The sequence below is a fragment of the Podarcis gaigeae genome, assembly GCF_964106915.1.
Source record: "Podarcis gaigeae genome assembly, chromosome: 8".
NCBI classification, from domain to species: domain Eukaryota; kingdom Metazoa; phylum Chordata; class Lepidosauria; order Squamata; family Lacertidae; genus Podarcis; species Podarcis gaigeae.
In genome coordinates this window covers 4,525,584-4,543,834 of record NC_139684.1, presented here as the reverse complement: position 1 = coordinate 4,543,834, position 18,251 = coordinate 4,525,584, and the positions used below count along the sequence as shown (strand labels likewise).

General features: G+C 45.6%; 1 protein-coding gene and 1 long non-coding RNA gene across 14 annotated transcripts in view; both read right to left on the bottom strand.

Moving 5' to 3' along the window:
* The window catches only part of LOC310851240, a 984,470-nt gene that overhangs the window by 177,778 nt on the left and 788,441 nt on the right, over nt 1–18,251 (bottom strand). The window lies entirely within an intron of this gene.
* Nucleotides 1–18,251, bottom strand: part of KANSL3 (KAT8 regulatory NSL complex subunit 3) — a 34,634-nt gene that overhangs the window by 1,682 nt on the left and 14,701 nt on the right. For 5 of the 13 annotated variants that reach the window (XM_083753183.1, XM_083753177.1, XM_083753182.1 and 2 more), the window contains 8 exons: nt 16,046–16,123; nt 11,853–12,041; nt 9,627–9,711; nt 8,171–8,325; nt 6,943–7,064; nt 6,044–6,266; nt 2,525–2,673; nt 694–862 (listed from right to left, as the gene is read on the bottom strand). In XM_083753183.1, coding sequence (XP_083609309.1) covers nt 694–862; nt 2,525–2,673; nt 6,044–6,266; nt 6,943–7,064; nt 8,171–8,325; nt 9,627–9,711; nt 11,853–12,041; nt 16,046–16,123 — 1,170 coding nt within the window. Of the gene's footprint in view, nt 1–463; nt 863–2,524; nt 2,674–6,043; nt 6,267–6,942; nt 7,065–8,170; nt 8,326–9,626; nt 9,712–11,852; nt 12,042–16,045; nt 16,124–18,251 lie in introns of all 13 variants that reach the window. The other 8 variants (XM_083753180.1, XM_083753178.1, XM_083753179.1 and 5 more) reach the window with 4 other exon arrangements.

Sequence of the window (18,251 nt, the reverse complement as noted above, 5' to 3'; positions counted from 1 at the left end):
CCCATTTCCGAAGAAAAAAACAATTGGGAGCCGCAAAACTCGTCATTATAAAAATAACTTTTTTGTCACTTTTTTATTATTTCTTTGTTTGACCCCTCAGAATTACTCCTCCTCATAGAAATAAACGTTAAATTAACAAGTTACCTTTTTGTGTGTGTGTGTTCTCCACTCCCCTTCAAAACAGTGACCAGCGTACATGCTCCCTTTCAATGCAGTGACCAGCGTACATGCCCCTTACAATGTAGCAGGCGGGCGGGCGGGCGGGCAGGTGACGTCGGGACGGTGCATGACTAACACACGCACTGCCCCATGTGACGTCACAGCCGGTACAGCGCCCGCCACAGTGGGGAGTGTCGGGGCGCACAATGCGCCTCCTCCCCTCGCTAGTATCCGTCCCGGAGCCGCAGCAAAGGTGTAAAAGAGCCACATGCGGCTCCGGAGCCACGGCTTGCAGACCCCTGGCCTAGCCTAATGACAGGCATTCTGTTTTAAATGAATAAAAGAAACTAGACTGAGCACATGAGCAACCTAGCTATTTGGATTGTTTCATATTCAGTTGAAATGAACATCAGCGGCTATCTGCCTAAAAAGAGGACAGCTGTTCACCAATGACTACTAAAAGCAGTGACCTGCTGCATGATGTACCCCTGCAGCTGGATTTCTAGACGTTACTCAGATGCCACCATTTCTCACCTACAGATAGTGCTGGTGGCGGCGCTGAGGTTGGTTGAGATGTTGGTTCAGCAGGAGGCATCTCTATGCCAGCCTTGGCTTTGCCAAGTTCCCCCTGAGGCAACAACTTGCTGGAAGGAGTGGAGCTGGAAGCTGCACTGGTGAAGTTTCCAACTGCACTATCTGCAATCTGAAAAATATAAACACAGAAAAAGAAGAGAAATGGAGGGCAACGAAATGACATTTCTGGCCATAAGCAACTCAGAAGTGTGAGTAAGAAAATGGAAAGGACCAAATACCAAAAGCTATGAGAAAGAACCACCTATACTGCTATAAAAATGTTGTGTGACATGTACATAGAATTATGCCAAAATTTTCATTATTAGGAGGGAAAACCTTGCTTGAATGCTGTAGAAGTGCATAGCAAACAAAAGTCTCCCAAGCATACTGTTCTTAAGTCTGTTTGTAAGCCTTAGTAGTGCTACTTAGGGTGTAGGGATGCCCTTTTAACATTGTGCTGCAGTTCCAACTTGTGTATTTCTGATTCCCGGAGATGTAGGTATGGGATGCACACCGGACCTTTTGACCAGGCTGACTCAATAGATCTTTAAATATGCACCAGTAAGTCCCCAGACACTTCTTCAGCATTTAAGCAAAAGCAGGCTTTGGATTCATACCACAAGTCCATCCCAAACTATTATCTGACATGACACTTTCCACAAGCTCAGAATCAGACGCTCCCTTTATGGGGGTGGGACTGAGAAAACAGAGTAGAAAGTGCATGAAGTGGGTTCCATTACAAACTAAATATATACTATTTTCTTTCTTTTAACCTATGTTAATTTCTTTCTTTTAATAGATGGGACGTGGGTGGAGCTGTGGTCTAAACCACTGAGCCTTGGGCTTGCGAATCAAAAAGTCGGCAGTTCAAATCCCCGCAACGGGGTGAGCTCCAGTTGCTGGGTCCCAGCTCCTGCCAACCTAGCAGTTCAAAAGCATGCCAAAAAGTGCAAGTAGATTAACAGGTACTGCTACGGTAGGAAGGTAAACGGCGTTTCCGTGTGCTGCTCTGGTGTCGGTGTTCCACTGCACCAGAAGTGGCTTAGTCATGGCGACATGACCCGGAAAAACTGTCTGCGGAGTGGATAGACGCCAGCTCCCTCGGCATGTAAAGCGAGATGAGCGCTGCAACCCCAGAGTCATTCGCGACTGGACTTAACTGCCAGGGGTCTTTTACCTTTATGTCACTTACAATCTGGTTTAACCAGACTTTCCCAACCTGGTGTCCTCCAGATCTTTTGGGCTACAACTCTCCTCAACCCAGCCAGCACGCAGATTCATGGAGGATGAGGCTTTCAATGACTACTCATCACAGGAAGTATCACAGGAAGTGTGTGCCTCTAAACACCATTTGTTGGGGGACACATGTTGGGAGAGGGCTATTGCACTCATGTCCTGCTCTTAGGCTTCCCAGAGAGATCTCTTGGACCAGATGGACCTCCCTTTAGGTTTAACCAAATTCCCAAGATAACTCAAAGTCACAAAAATTAGCAATGGCAAAGAGGACGAAAAGCCATGTCCTCCATAATGATAGAAGGGCTAAGGGGGATTTGCCAGAAGAGGCAAAACCATCTAGGTGGGTCCTGTGGTAAACAAAGGTGACAAAGCTTAGCTTGGAGGCAGCTTCTGCTACTAAGCCCGTAAGACAGCCAAAGGCTGGCTGGAAAACCCTTAGAGCAAGGGAGAAAAGGAGACGGCCGAGTGCCCAGGTCAAGGCTTGAAGACAGTTCTGTGACTCTTCTGTCCCTAATGTACCTCACCTGAATGCTAACGCTCCAGCAGGCAGAATTACCTGGGGTGGAGGTGGTGGGGACCGTAGCAGCAGCTGCTGCTGCTCTTCCAGCTGGGGCTGGATGCTTCCCATGGCTGCCTGGCTGAGGGTCGTGACTCGGCTGGCCTGTCCTCGCAGAGTCACTGTGATGGTGGTTGGAGCTTTTAAGCCTGGTGGAAAAGGAGGGGAAAAGTCACTGGTGCAAGTTGCCGTGGGAACACACATATGCCACAGTTGGCAGCCACAAATCATAAATTAGGAGTTAGGTTTACAACTGCCCTTCTATGGGCAGAGACTTTAGAGACTGACATCATCATTGAGGGATAACCAGCCTCATATAACCAAAATGCTTAAGTCTAATTAATGCATTAATAGGTCAATGCCATAGAGTAAGATGTCCAGCCACACTTAGCTTGGTCACACCCCATCACTTTGGGAGGAAGAAAGTAAAATCTATTGTTTCCTTCAGTCTACCATGTGTGTAGAGTTCTGAGCTCCAAGCTCAGATCATATGGCTTTTCTACAAACCACCATTGTGTTCCTGTACCAAATAAATCAGGAACTTTTACCACTTTGGAACTAACTTAAGTTTTGCTGCCTATGTTTTCTGAATGCTGTATGGAAAACACATGAATCTGACCTTTGAAAGTTTGTAAGTAAACCATTTCTAACTTACCAAACATGGTCTTTTTCTATACTAGTGGAAGTGAGGAACTTTGGAAGGAATTTAGAAGGGCATATTTTAAAGGTAGAATACCCTATATTTACTTTGCTGCACATTTTGTGATTTTAAATCTCTGTGGGGGTTATTTCACCAAAGAGTACTTGCCCCAAACCTGTATCTTGGGGCATCTACGGAATTCTCCTTTTTTTATTTTATTTTTTTGTGCATAATTTTTATTGGTTTACAAAATCAAAATACAAACAAACATAACAATTCTCTACATATTCTATAAGAAGATGACTTCCTTCAGTCTTACCACGAATCGTCCATACTACTAATAAACATTATTTCTGCGTTTCTTTGTTTGTAATGCCATAAGTCATTTCCATTTGTACATTTCCTTTTGGACATTACCCTTTACCTCTTACAGAGCATCTTTGAAACCCACCAGAGTTATCTGATCATCAATTAGATTTTCCAGATATTTTGTGAAACTTTCCCAGTCTTTGACAAACCTCTGATCCTTTATGTATCTGATTTTTCCTGTCAACCTGTCCATCTCCGCATATTCTAATAATTTCGATCTCCAATCCTCCAATGACGGTATACCCTCTAATTTCCAATTTTTGGCTATTAAGACCCTTGCTGCTGTTGTTGCATATTGGAATAGCTTATGATCTTTCTTCTTGATCTCCCTTCCCACCAGACCCAGCAGGAACGCCTCCGGTCTTTTAACAAAGGTATATTTTAACATTTTCTTCATTTCATTATATATACTCTCCCAAAACCCTTTAACCTTTTGGCATTCCCACCACATATGGTAGAAAGTTCCCTCCTTTTCCCTGCACTTCCAACATTTATTGCTAGATCCGTACATTCTTGCTAGTTTTGCAGGGGTCAGATACCAGCGATAGAACATTTTCATTAGGTTCTCTTTTAATAACACACAGGCCGTGAATTTAAGGTGTTGGTTCCAGAGTTTTTCCCACTCTTCGAAATAGATATTGCGACCCAGATCTCTAGCCCAATGTATCATTACTGCCTTAACTTCCTCGTCAACTAGGTTCCAATCCAATAATTGTTTATACATTTTGGACAGAGTTTTTGTATTATTTTCCAAAATCTCGTTTTGAAATCTAGAACTCTTGTCAGCATAACCTTTATCTTTAACATCTTTCCTAAACATTCCGTTTATCTGATGGTAATGCAGCCAGTCATACACTTGGGACTTAACCTGGTCGTACGGCCTCATTTTCCACTTTCCTTCCTCCTTCATTAATAGTTGTTCGTAAGTTACCCATTTGGCTCTCCTATCGCTCTTTTTAACCGCCATAGCTTCTAGTGGTGACAGCCATTGTGGCGTTTTAGGTTCCAAAACATCTCTGTACCTTTCCCACACTTCCATTAGAGGGCCCCTGAAGATGTGATTTCCAAATTCTTTGTGCACTTTCTTCCTCTCATGCCACAAGTATGCGTGCCACCCGAATCGATTATCGTGGCCTTCTAAGTCTAGCACTTCCGCCTCTTCTAGTTTTATCCATGTTTTAACCCAGCACAGGCATGATGCCTCAAAATATAATTTCAAGTCTGGCAGGGCGAAGCCTCCTCTTTCTTTAATATCCGTTAATAGTTTAAATTTTATTCTCGGCTTCCTTCCCTGCCAGATAAATTTGGAAATCTCCCTGTGCCAGGTTTTGAATATTTTTGTGCCTTTGATCACCGGGATGTTTTGAAAATAAAATAGTATTCTTGGAAGTACCGACATTTTAATTGTGGCTATTCTACCCCAGAATGACAGTTTAAGTCTGCCCCACGTTTCTATATCTTTTTTGACTCTTTTCCACGTTGTTTCATAGTTGTTTTTAAATAAATCTATGTTCTTAGACGTTACCCATATGCCCAGATATTTCACTTTTTTGGTTACTTCTATTTCTGTTTCTCTTTGTAGTTCCTCGATTTTATCTGCCGACATATTTTTAGTTATTATTTTTGTTTTCCTTTTATTTTATTTAAAGCCCGTTACTTCCCCATATTGATCAAATTCTGCCAATACCTCTTTTATTGAGTCGAGTGGATCTTCCATTGTTACAACCAGGTCGTCTGCGAAAGCCTTAGTCTTATATTCGTGTTGACCGACCCTGATTCCTTTGATTTCTTTATTATCTCTAATGGAATTAAGTAGAACCTCTAGTATCATTATAAATAATAATGGGGACAGCGGGCATCCTTGTCTTGTTGAATTCTCCTTTTTTTAAAACCTATTTTTTCCTTGCCAATCAACAGTTATGAGACTAGAGAAGGGCAAAGTCTCAGGTGGGTTTTTTGTTTGTTTTCGTTTTTTAGGCTCAGTGCTGGAGAAATCACAATTGTATCTCCCCCTTTCTTCAAGGAGCTCAGGGTGGTGCAACTAGGATTAGGCCACTTAATCTTCAACCTGAGATAGCAAGCCCAATTTACCCCAAACTACCCAGTGAGCTTCCAAGCTGAATGGATATTTTAACTTGGATCTCTGCAGTCAACCACTCCATGATGGCTCAGTTCATCAGGGTCTGCAGAAGCATGAAAGCCGGCACCAACCTCATCAGCTCATAACTGCAACTCTTGCAGTTGCTGTTGATCCTCTTTATACATGTATTGTTTTTGCTACTGAATTCTGATTCACGCCAATGCAAGTTTCTGAATGAAGGAATACTATAGCATCCTGGCTCCATGCCTGTTGTAGTAGGTGTTTTGGCCCCAATCAACTCGCTCCCTCATCAGTATTGCCACAGTGACCTCAGCATACCCACTGGTGAAGCCACAATCCAAGGAAAGATGATACTAGTCAGCACAGAACATAATTATTCCCTGTTCTGCCATTACAGCTGGACTCTTACCTGTCCCCTGACCAGAGATGTGAGCCAAGCCAGGAAGGCTGCTTGCAAGTTTTGCCAGCCCCCCATTAGTAAGCAGCTGGTGAATAGTGGTGGGCTTCCCACTTGCTGAGCCTCCAAGAGATGCCAAGGTTGTGGCAACTGGGATGGTGCGGACGATGGTGCCTGTACTTGTGGTGATGGTGCTCAGGTTCTGGAGTGGGGCTGAGGTCTTCAGCGCTGAGGTCTGCAAGGTGGAAAAAGAGGAACAGGTTAGAAGAATGAAACATCACTGAGCAGGAGGCCTCTCCCTTTTCCCTACTTCATGCTAAGACATCTAAGGGGTTAACCAGGTTTTCTCAAACTTGGGTCCCCAGCTGTTGTTGGACTACAACTCCCACCATCCCTGACCACTGGTCCTGCTAGCTAGGTAAGGTAAAGGTAAAGGACCCCTGGATGGTTAAGTCCAGTCGAATTCGACTATGGTGTGCGGTGCTCATCTCCACTTTCATGTGAGGGAGCAGGCATTTGTCTGTAGACAGCTTTTCAGGGTCATATGGCCAGCATGACTACACTGGTTCTGGTGCATGGAATACCGTGAAAAGTGCCAGAGTGCATGGAAACGCAGTTTACCTTCCCATCACAGTGGTACCTATTTATCTACTCATGCTGGTGTGCTTTCAAACAGCTAGGTTGGCAGGAGCTGGGACAAAGCAACAGGAGCTCACTCTGTTGCAGGGATTCGAACCGCTGACCTTACGATTGGCAAGCCCAAGAGGTTTGGTGGTGTAGACCACAGCGCTGCCCACATCCATAACTAGGTATGATGGGAGTTGTAGCCAAACAACAGCTGGGGATGCATGTTTGAAACCTTTGGCCCACTGGTTGACCAGGGACCCCACAGGCTGCTCACACGGACCTACCTGAGCCAAAGGCCCTGCAGCAGCAGCAGCAGCAACACTTGTTGGGAGAGCGGCTGGCTTTGTGCCAATGTCCTGCAGGCTGAAGCTCAAGCCTTGCAGGAGGCTGCTGGCAGAAGCTGCCCCTGGAGATAAACCAAAGAGAAGAGGGTTATTCATTCTGTGCTTCAAGAAACAAATTTGCTGTCTGAACCAACAATCTGATCCCGTCAGACAACTCAAGAACAGCTTTGGAGCTAACAACCCAGGGTAGCCAGCCAGATGTACACTTCTCTCCCCATTCAGCTGACAGGCCTGGACCGCACATCTGAAGCCACCGCAAGCCTCTGTGAAATGCAAGAGGAGGCTTCTTACTCATGTCACCCAGCAGCTCTGTGCCAGAGAGGCGTGCCTTATGGAAGGAGAATAAAAAGAAGAAGTGTTGAGCAGGTGAAGGCTGGAATGTGAAGGTTGTATTCACAAGAGAACCATGAGAGAAGGACGGAACAACATTCACAAAGGAGCTACTGCTGAGGACAAAGTAAGGAGAGAAAGATAAGGAAGTTGGTATGCCTTGTGATTAAAGCATTAGAAACAAGAAACTATTGTCATATATGGAAATAGCTGCCCCTTTGCTTGCAAGAGCATAAATGCTAGTGCTTTTTTCATATCTGGGGTGTCACCCCTCAACTACTTGCCAGCTGAGGTTGTGTCTCACTGGCCTTATAATGCCGAAATAAATGTCCTGTTGGACTGATAACTGGTGTCTGGATTTTATTGGCCATTGCAGGCTAAACCCACAGGGTACTGGGTTTGAGTCAATATTTCCCCAAGAGCCTGGCATCAACACCACTGTCTTTTTGGAGTGGTGCTAGGTGGAAAAGGCTTTTAAATAAGCACTGTGAATTTTTTTTTGTATTAACTCATCCTTACTTATTCCATTATTGATCATGTCTTACCTGCTATCCTGGTTTTGATTTTCAATTGATGGCTTACATTGTTTGTTTAATTGTTTGCTTTTAAACCTTTCATTGTTAGCCACCCTGGAAGCACTGTTTGCTGAAGGCCTTCAGAGTGGCAAATTTAATAAAAATAAAAATATTCAAAAACTGAGGTCTTCTCAATCTACCTTGATGCCAGAGTGCACAAGTACTAAAGGGATTCTCAGATGCAGGCCAGAGGCAACGGTTGCTTTCAGAGGCCTGGTGGGGGTAATCTTGCCTTTTCACAGAAAGAGCGAGTCAGAAGTTACCTTGGACAGCGTTGCTTGGCTGGGCCTGCATACAATGTGTGCCACTTGCCACCAGCCTGTTCTGCAGAGCATGGAAAGCACTTGGGGCTGTGCTGCTAGGGATCGTGGCCAAGGGGGTGGGACTGATAGAGGGGCTGTCTGCAGCAGAACTTGGCCTGGGAAGGGGAGGAAAAAAGGAAAAGCAGTTAAATTATTAAGCACACACACACTGCACACAGATCTTGGCATGGGGTTAAGAGGAATTGCTCAGCCACAAATGAGATTTGCTTTTCCTCCAAAGGCATTGTTTGGCTCCCCTGCACGCAGCACCTGGAGCCACTTGCTCTGCAGGTGCCCTTTCTGGGGTGCGTCTGCGCCAGTGCTTGCAGCACATGCTAGCTTGGCTTGCATAGTTTCTTCTGTGCTTTAAGAATGAAGTGAATAAACTTTAATAAGTTTTTCTCCCTCTCGTATAACACTAGCAGTAGCGGGCATCCAGTGAAACTGAACTGTGGAAGTTTCAGGACAGATAAAATAAAGTCCTTTTCCACACAGTGCATAGTTATCGACTATGGAACTCCCTCCCACAGGAGGCAATGATGGCCACCAACCTAGATGGCATTAAAAGAGGATTAGACAAATTCATGGAGGAGAAAGCTATCCATGGCTACCAGCCATGATGGCTCTGCTCTGCCTCCACTGTCTAAATACCAGTTTCTGGAACCCACAGGAAGGGAGACGGCTCTTGTGCCTGGGTCCTGCTTGCAGGTTTCCCTTTCGGGCATCTGGTTGGCCACTGTGAGAACAGGATGCTGGACTAGCTGGGCCTTTGGTCTGATCCAGCAGGCTCTTCTTATTTATTTGGGTAGTCCTGCTGGACCACACCAATGACCAGTCTTGTCCAATTTGCTCCATTTCCCATATTAGCCAGCCAGGTGCATATGAGAAGCCCATTATAAGGGCATTAAGGGGCTCTTCCTGCTGCTGCTTCACAGCACACAGTGTTTAGACCCAGGAGGGAACACATAAGTCATCATGAGGCCCAGGATGGTATTGGTAGACCCATCCTCCATAGATGTTAAAATCTCCTCCTAAGGGTGGGATAGATTATTGTAACCATTTATTAAATTTCTATACCACCCTTCATCCGAAGATGACAGGGTGGTTTACAATATAAAAATACATACCGTAATAGAGTACCCCCACTGAGCAACTGACCATCATTATTACAAACACTGTTTTGAAAGGAAGGGAAGATTAATTTTTAAAATGCATGAATGAATGCACCGTGCATCAATGAATTCCATAAATGAAGCATTTCTCAGAGTTGGATGTGTGAACTGATTTCCATGGGGAAAACGCTGGTGATCTGAGATTAGCAAGGCAAGTCTTTGTGACAACTCATTCACAAATGTAGCCTACCCTTAAAAGATGCACGAATCGGTCCTAAATGCATCGAAGGCCAGCAGATACTCACTTGGAGGTGGCAAGCAATCCCGACGCCTCCTTTACAGCCAAGGTGGATGGTCCCAAGGTTGCAGCAATAGGCTTCCCTGCAGCTACTGCAAAAGGAAAAAAAGGAGTAAGAGGAGTCAGTTTCTGCTGCAGTATGTCTGAAGGACTGAAAAAGACCAAGCATCAACCTCCAGTAACCCATAGCCTGACACTGCCGTGAAAGATGCAAGAAATGCCACGTCACTATGTGACTCACTCAGCACATACAGCAGAGTAACAACTGGACTGGATTCTAGACTCCAAACAGCCTCACTGCCTCCAAAGCACCAGGCTGTCTAGTTTGGAAGCAGCAATCAGCACTCCTGCCTGCTGATTTAATTTATACTTATTTCCCTTGTTCTGTTATGCCAAACACCCTTCTTTCTTTACTACCTCTTAGCACCGGCCAATCATTCATAGCAGGGCTCGTCTTAAAGCATCTCTCATATAAAATACACAGGAACAGAAGCAAGTTAAAATCACGCGTTTATTGCAGTGTTTTGGATACAAATGAAAATCTGTCTTGCACATTCCACCTGTCCACATATGGTAAGAGGGAATTCTTGTTTGGTTCAAGTTTACTTCTGCATTTCATTATTGTCTGTGAAAAGAAATAAAGTTTGGATAATTAAAAAATTAAAAAGAGACAGAGACTTTCAAAGCTGATAAATTTATGCCCCAGTGATTAAACAGGGATTAGTTAATTTTTACAGTAAAAATAAATAAATCTACTGTTGAATTAACTAAAGGGAAGATTTACAAAAGTATAACATTTTACAGCTTTGGAAGTCTCCATGTCCAGATGTGCTCAAACTATGTGAAGCCCTCTTCGTAGAAGGGTTGGCTCGACAGCCTACTCTTGCTTCCATTTTAAAAGCCTTAGCTGATTTATCCCCAATAAATGTTTCAAGTGTGGCTATCCTATCTCCTGGTTCACATTGAGCTTGGGCGCCCATGCAAATCACTAGACCACTCTAGAAGGAGTTCCTGTTTAGCAATGTGATGCCGCTGTTACATCATGTGCTCATCAGCAAATACAGTCATTCCCATTCAGGGTCCTTCCCTCATATGTGAGGGCAGCGAACCAAGATGTGCAATAGAGTGTGCCCTCCTTCAGGGAGCTGTGGCCACTCCCAGCCCCTTACCAGCATACTTGTATAAGCCATGCACACATCCGCACAGTTGCTGCATCCAAACATGCTACAGCTTAGGAAATCATTTGCAATCAACTACATATTTCAGGCTATGAGAATGTTACAAAACAATAATCACATCTAGAAGCTGGCTATGCCAAGAAATTTGAAATCACAAAGGATCTTCCAGTGGAAGTCAGCATCAGTCCTAGAAAAAGCTTTTCCTATAGGGGATCTTGAGCTCCCAGGTGGAAGATTTTGTGGGAAACACTTCAACCTGTTAGTTTTGGAAAAGCTAAATATATTGGCTCAGAAACAAAATGCCATGGACATCAGAAAGAAGAATATTTTAAAAAATTGAACAGACCACTGGCCAGGCCTTTAAAAATCAACATGCCCTAGACATATTCCACAAGGCTGTTTTCTGCCTCCCATCAACCAGAATCACATTTTCTGGGGAACAGCTGTAAACTTAGTAGCCATGGCCCCCTGGATACCATGCACTATGACGAGGGTAAGAGGCCGCCTTGTAAGCACCTTCCAGTGTTAGCTGAGGGCTTTCTTGGAGCTGCTGTTTGTGCCTTTCTTGCTCTCACTTTGCAGAGCAATCTGCAGAAATCCATACAATGGGCCTCAGTTTTGGGATGGCCATGTCTTTCATGACAATGCTTTATTAGTTCAGCTCACAGAGCAACTCTAACATAACTAGATCCCAACAAATTCTCCAACTCTAGCTTCAAAACACACCTGCATCCAAGAAACATTAGAAAACAGTGCAGTTCCTCTTTTGTTTATAATGCTACTGCAAGTCAGAGCTGCTCATGAAAAATATTAGCTAATTATTCTCTGGAACTAATACAATGGCCTAAACCTTGCATGTCAGATGATAACATGTTTTAGGCACTTGCTCTGCACTGTCCCATACACTAGACCAAACCATTAATCCACCAGCCTAGTCTAGCACTCTCCCAACCAAAATACCACTTGAGGTGATTGACACACATTTCCTGTGACCTTTAGACCCTCCCTCCTCACCACTGGTCACCTGTAAGTGAGCTATAGTTCCCAGGACTCACTTTCTGGCGGTGCCTCTAAGGGGGCTCCATTCCCTGTGTCAGCAGATTCTCCATGGGAGACGATGGTCACCTTGATTTTGGCTCGCTTGGAAGATTTGCTGCAGTGAGTTGGACTGGGGGCCTGGTGCCTCTTCAGCTGCATTCGCACATCTTCTTTCTCCCTGGCCTCTGACTGCTGCTCTGAAGAGACTGAAACCAGAGAATACAAGACAGCTTGTTGAAACTTAAGTGTACAGGGGAAACCTCACAACACAAACCTGTGCATGTGCCCAGACACATCCCTGCAGTTTCCTCCAGGCTACCCTGTGCAAAGTGTCATTTTGCTTCGCAGGCGACAAGAACCCTTCTTCTCTTTCTTTGAAGCTGTCACCTCACCTGCCAATCATCAGCATTAAATAGAAATTAATCAGGGGTGCCATTCAAGCTGCAGACTAGGAGAAGGGAAGGAGGACTTGTAGGATATGGATGGAGGGGCCAACAGGTAAAGGAAGAAGAGATCAGTTACTGGAGAGGCATTGTGAGCTGCACTCATGAAATAGATGGACTTCATTTCAAAACACGTAAGCTCTTTCCTAATGGATGTACCAGATTCCACAGCAGGGCTGCAATCCTAGGCAAACTTACTTGGAACTAACTCATTCTGAAATCACCAAGACTTCAGCCTAACAATTTTTAAACTTGGTTGGAGGGGGTGTGGCAAGATGTGGTATTAATCTTACCGCTTTCAGCATGACTTATGTGCAAGTAAACATGGTTTACTTGTCGGATTCTCTCTGCTAATGCCTTCAAAACACAACTCATGCTAGCTAGGTACTTTTTCCTTCTTACTGCAACACTCAGGCTTAGAGATAAAAGAGTGGTGTGTTTCAAGTCCCTAAACACACAACAACAGCCAAGGCGACATTTTTCCACCTTCGCCGCATCAAGCAGTTGGTCCCTTACCTTTCCCGCCCCGACCTGGCCACAGTGATCCATGCGACGGTCATCTCCAGGCTTGACTACTGTAATTCGCTCTATGCGGGGCTGCCCTTGAAGCTGTCCCAGAAACTCCAGCGGGTACAGAATGCTGCAGCGAGGCTCCTCACAGGGTCTCTGCCATGGGAGCATATTCACCCAGTGCTTTTCAAGCTGCACTGGCTCCCGGTGGAGTACAGGGTCAGGTTCAAGGTGCTGCTTTTGACCTTTAAAGCCCTTCACGGCCTAGGACCCTCGTACCTACGGGACCGCCTCTCCTGGTATGCCCCACGGAGAGCCTCAAGGTCCATAAATAATAACACCCTAGTGGTCCCAGGCCCTAAAGAAGTTAGATTGGCTTCAACCAGAGCCAGGGCCTTTTCAACTCTGGCTCCGGCCTGGTGGAATGCTCTGCCTCATGAGACCAGGGCCCTGCAGGATCTGATTTCTTTCCGCAGGGCCTGTAAGACAGAGTTGTTCCGCCTGGCCTTTGGCTTGGAGCCAATTTGATTCCCTCCCTCTCTCTCTCTCTCTCTTTTTTTTTTCTCCTCCTCTTTCTTTCTTTTCCTTCTCCTGCGATGAGGCTACATTTTAATATTTTAATGTTCCATTATTTTAATGTTGTATTTTATTTTTGTTTTTAAGTTGTAATCATTCATCTTGTTTTTATTATTGCTTGTAAGCCGCTCTGAGCCCGGCCTTGGCTGGGGAGGGCGGGGTATAAATAAAAAAATATTATTATTATTATTATTAAAACCACACCCCTTTAGCAAAATTCAGAACTCTCTTCCTGGGTCAGACCAAACAGCAAACTGGACAGATGGCTTCATTACTGGATCTTTCTGGGAACCAAATGAGGTATTCACAAGAGCCAACAATGTTGAACACCTTCTCTGAACATCTCACAAACAGGGATTTTTTTCAAGTTTAAAGCCTACTCGCCCCCAATATGTTATCATTCCACAATGTGCAGATGCTAGAGAAGTCACAGCATTGAATAAGCGATGTTTTTGCTCTATAGTGTTGGGCATTGATAGCTAATGGTACCAAGAACAGCTGAGAGTGAAGTTCAGAATTTGTCCTGGATGAGGAAACAACCCATGAACCTGATTCATGCCAAGCAGCCACTTTCACCAGGGCCATCAGCATGGAGTCAGTTTTCTGTTTACTAAGACAAAGAGTTAACACATTGCTTTGAAACCCGGTGCATGCTCTGCTCCGAAGTCACTGGAGACATTTTGCTGAGAATGTGGAGAATCATATAGAACAAAGCTGCCAAGGTGTATGTGTATGTGTGTGTGTGCACGCTCACAGTAGTCCAAAACAACCAAGTACTCCACACACGACTCCAGAGGTGACTAAGCTACAGCTCTCCAGATGCTGATGGACTCCAGCCTCAAACATCAGTGATGCTGGCTGGGGCAGATGGGAATAGGAGTCCAGACACATCTAGAGGTTAGTCACCCCTGCTCTCCGCTGTTCACCAGCAGCTCAGAGCCACCAAATTTAATGGAGCAGAAAGGGAATGCTGAGCCTGTTTCCAGGCTGAGGCACCCCAAGAATTCTACGGGAACTCTGTTGGCTTTGCTGCTGCTCTGAGGTGAATGAGGATACCATTTTGAGACTAAACTTCTGTGCAGGCTGGGAAGGAAACTAACAACCTGCATTTGTTACGGTAGTCCAGCAAGTTCCAATTAACTGGCACTGTTTCTATGTATCCAGACTGCTGAAGAATGCCAAGTCAAAACATAGCCATTGAATTGATGTAGCTGTACACACATCTTGTTTCTTTACTGAATAAACTGGCACCAAGCACTGTGTTTTACAAAATTAGCGAGAGCTGGCTACTTAGCTAATGTTATTTTCATAGTGTATGTGGTACTTTTCACACACACAATTCTACTCTGACATTTGTTTGGATTTCATTACTGTTGCTTTTGTTTAATAGTGTTGTATGCACTTGTACTAGGTGAGAATCAGGTCTCCTGCCGTGACAGGGACGCTGCTGCATTCCCCCATCACTGAAAATCCACTGTGGAATTCAGTTCATACCATCAGATTACAGGAACAGGACATCAGAGCCACCAAAGCAATCTGGGGTTGGGAGCAAGCAGCCTCCTCCAGATCAAGCAGACAGCGAAGGGGCAGTAAACCTCAGGCAGGCCATGTCCCAAATGTGGCTCTCCAAGCCTCTCCACCTGGCCTTTGAAATTCTCCCTAGGTCACGCCCCAAACTGGCCCTGCTTCACACCTCAAGTGCCTGGCTGGAATATGCCTTTGTATGTAATAATGCCTCATTTGTCTAGATGGATCAAAGAAAGAGACGGGTGTGAGAGTCTGTGTAGAAGCTAGGCTACCAAACAAAGGTAAAATTTATTGCTCCACCCCGCTTTTGCATCTTGCCCTGCTGACCAGTAGAATGTGGCCCTTGGAAGGCTGCCACCCTCACCTCAAAAAACCACCCTTATTAGCACAAGGCCCTACCAGAAATGCATTGCCATGCATTTATCAGGCCACACTTCCATCACAATGAAGCTTGGGCAAGGAAAAATTCCTAGCGGATTGTAGCCCATGATGGGTCACGATCTGTCTACCAGATCTGTCCCACTTTGCCATCTTTAATTTCTAGAGTTCAAAACCCACCAAGACCAGGTGGCAGGCAGCCTGCTGCCTCCCGAAGAACAGCTGGTAAAGCTAGCCTCACTGCAACACCCCAGACTTCCCCTGCCAACTGTTCATCTCCCTCTTGTGGTAGCAGTTTGCAACTTCCAGGAACACCATGGAAAAAGCAGGCCTGGAACAGCTGGGGCGGTCCAGGCAGAAAATAGTTTTGTTTAGGTCCACTGCAAAAACTGCCTCCAGCTGTGATGAAATTTTCAAAGCTATGTAAAAAAGTGGGGTGGGTGGGTAGGAAGAGATGGTGCTTCATACTCTAAGCCAGTGTTTCCCAACCTTGGGCCTCCAGCTGTTTTTGGACTACAACTCCCATCATCCCTAGCTAGCAAGACCAGTGGTCAGGGATGATGGGAATTGTAGTTCAAAAACAGCTGGAGGCCCAAGGTTGGGAAACACTGCTCTAAGCTATCCTCTTTAGCTACTTCAGCTCCTGCTAAAGCAACAGGAGAAGTGGGAGAAGGCAGAAGAGGCCCCCAAACACTGCCAAAGCAATGCAAGGAGGGAGAGAGAAGGAGGGTGAGGAAGAAGAGAGAGGCAGCAGAGGCAGAAAGTGAGATACTCACCAAAGAGGCATGAAGAGGTGCCAGGAGGAAGAGATTTCCTCACCAGCATGTTTTGTTTCAGAAAGGCAGCAAACTGAGCTGAAATGAATCAGAGAAAATTACAGTCCTGCAGCTCATGTTTGGGGGGGGGGCATCCCTCTGACCCACCATGAGAAGAGAAACTCTGCGGCTGGCAAGTGGATCCAAGAGGCATCTCTAACTGGCATGGCTATAGCCCAGCCTCCCCCAACCCTTCAAAGTGGTGCTAGCCAGGGCTGATGGGACTGTCAACAGTTCAAAAACATCTGAAGGGCACCAGTTTGGTGCAGAATCCTATAGCATGTTGCCTGTCACTGGGGCTTTGAGATCACCCACTCCACCCTGACCAGCAGAACCAGGCAGCAACTTCTGCCAGAGACAGCAAAAGCACGTTTCTGAGTTGTTCTCTCTCCCTCACTGACTGCACTTTCAGCTATTGCCTGAGCACACCAAGTCATTTCAGACATATTTAATTATAACTGCAAAACACTTGGCACAAACAACACGCAACACATTAGGAAGCAAAATGTGGCTGCTGATTGTTATTGTTTGGGGCTCAACACAGAAGCACTCCAAGCCCCACTCTTGAATGGAGGTATGTGGCATAAAGCCTGCTAGCACTGGCCAGCTGCTACAGTAAATTTACAGCTACCCTGAGAGTTTGAATTCTAACAAAGCAAAGGAGTGACCAGGCTGCCACACATGCACTTATTTTGATCTGCTGCTAGGATGTGCCTAAATCTGTAATTTAGGACAATCAAAGCATAAAGCTTTATTTAGAGGGTGTTAGCACTTACTGCTGCTTTTCTGAAGGAGTCATGCCTCCATATACAATTCAGTCTCGGTTTCACAATGAGACCTAGAATTTGAGATGGCTGACAGCCACAAAGGCCAGAGTGACAAGGACCATAGGTGATCAAACAACAGGGCAATCTGTTTCAACCCTTGATAAATGCTGTCTCTCTCTCTCCCGCCCCCCCCCCCCCGGTGACCTCATGTATTAGAGAAGGAGAACAGAGGCCAGACGGAAAAAGGGGACTATGAGAAAAGTAAGTTGCTCAGCCAATCTGGCACCAGCAATTTCCAGCTGCATCGGCTTTCACCAGCCTGGTGTTTTCCAGGAGTTGTAGGAGTTTTAGATGACAGCTCCAACCAGCCCAAGTGAGTTGTAGTCCAATATATCTGGAGGGCAGCAAGTTGGCAAAGGCTGAGCTGCGATGCGCAACACAATCTCATCACAGGACAGTCGTGGGTCAAGTGGCAGCCAAGGTAGCCCAGCTAAGAACACAGGAAGCTCCTTAGCTCAAGTCAGGCTACTGGTCTATTTAGCTCAGTATATATTGCCTACTCTGACTGGCAGCAGCTCCCTGGGGTCTGAAGCTTTCCCAGACCCCCCACCACAGCTCCACTTTATCTGGAGGGAGGGTGGAACTGGGACCTTCCGCATGCATAGCTCATTGAGCTGTGACTCTCCACCCTTCTCTGATCAAGTTTCCTGCCCAGTTCTAATTTAGGAGATGACTGTAATGAGGATGGTATTGCTCCATTACCCTGCCCATTCACTATACAGAGTGAATGGCAGCTCATTCTCCCTCCACAGCAGGCATGAAGCAAAGAAAGGGTAAAGCTTGGCAGCGCTACAGCAGAGTCTGGGCTGAAACTCATCTGCTGCCAAAGACAAGAGTCCCAGCAGCAGAGATCTGCAATTAAAAGCTCAAGGGAAAGGATCTGTATGGTCGCTACTGGGAGCTGGCAGGTCTGTTGAGCTGCACTGGGCACGCAGAAAACCAGATTGAAGATGAGAGAAAACTTCCTGCCCCGCCCTCCGCCAATCTATCATGTGCCTTTGCAATCTATCACTGGTGCTGTTCTCTTCCCTTGGAGTCACCTGCATTCACCTCACAGACCAAGCCACAAAGCACAGCCTGCACAAGCTTATCACCATGCAGGATGAAAGGCACCTGTTGAATATCTCTATCCCTCAACATACAAGACCATCACATATGCTTCTGATACTCCATTACACAGTCAACTGATGAGGAGACACAAATGTATCTGCACGGGCACATTATAAGCCTACAAAAGCCACAATCAGCAGCCGGGCAGCAGGAAGGAAACAAAAGCTACTAAACAGAAGACTCCAAAGGCCCATTAAAGCGGCTGTTTCTGTTCTGGAGGAAGTGACCCC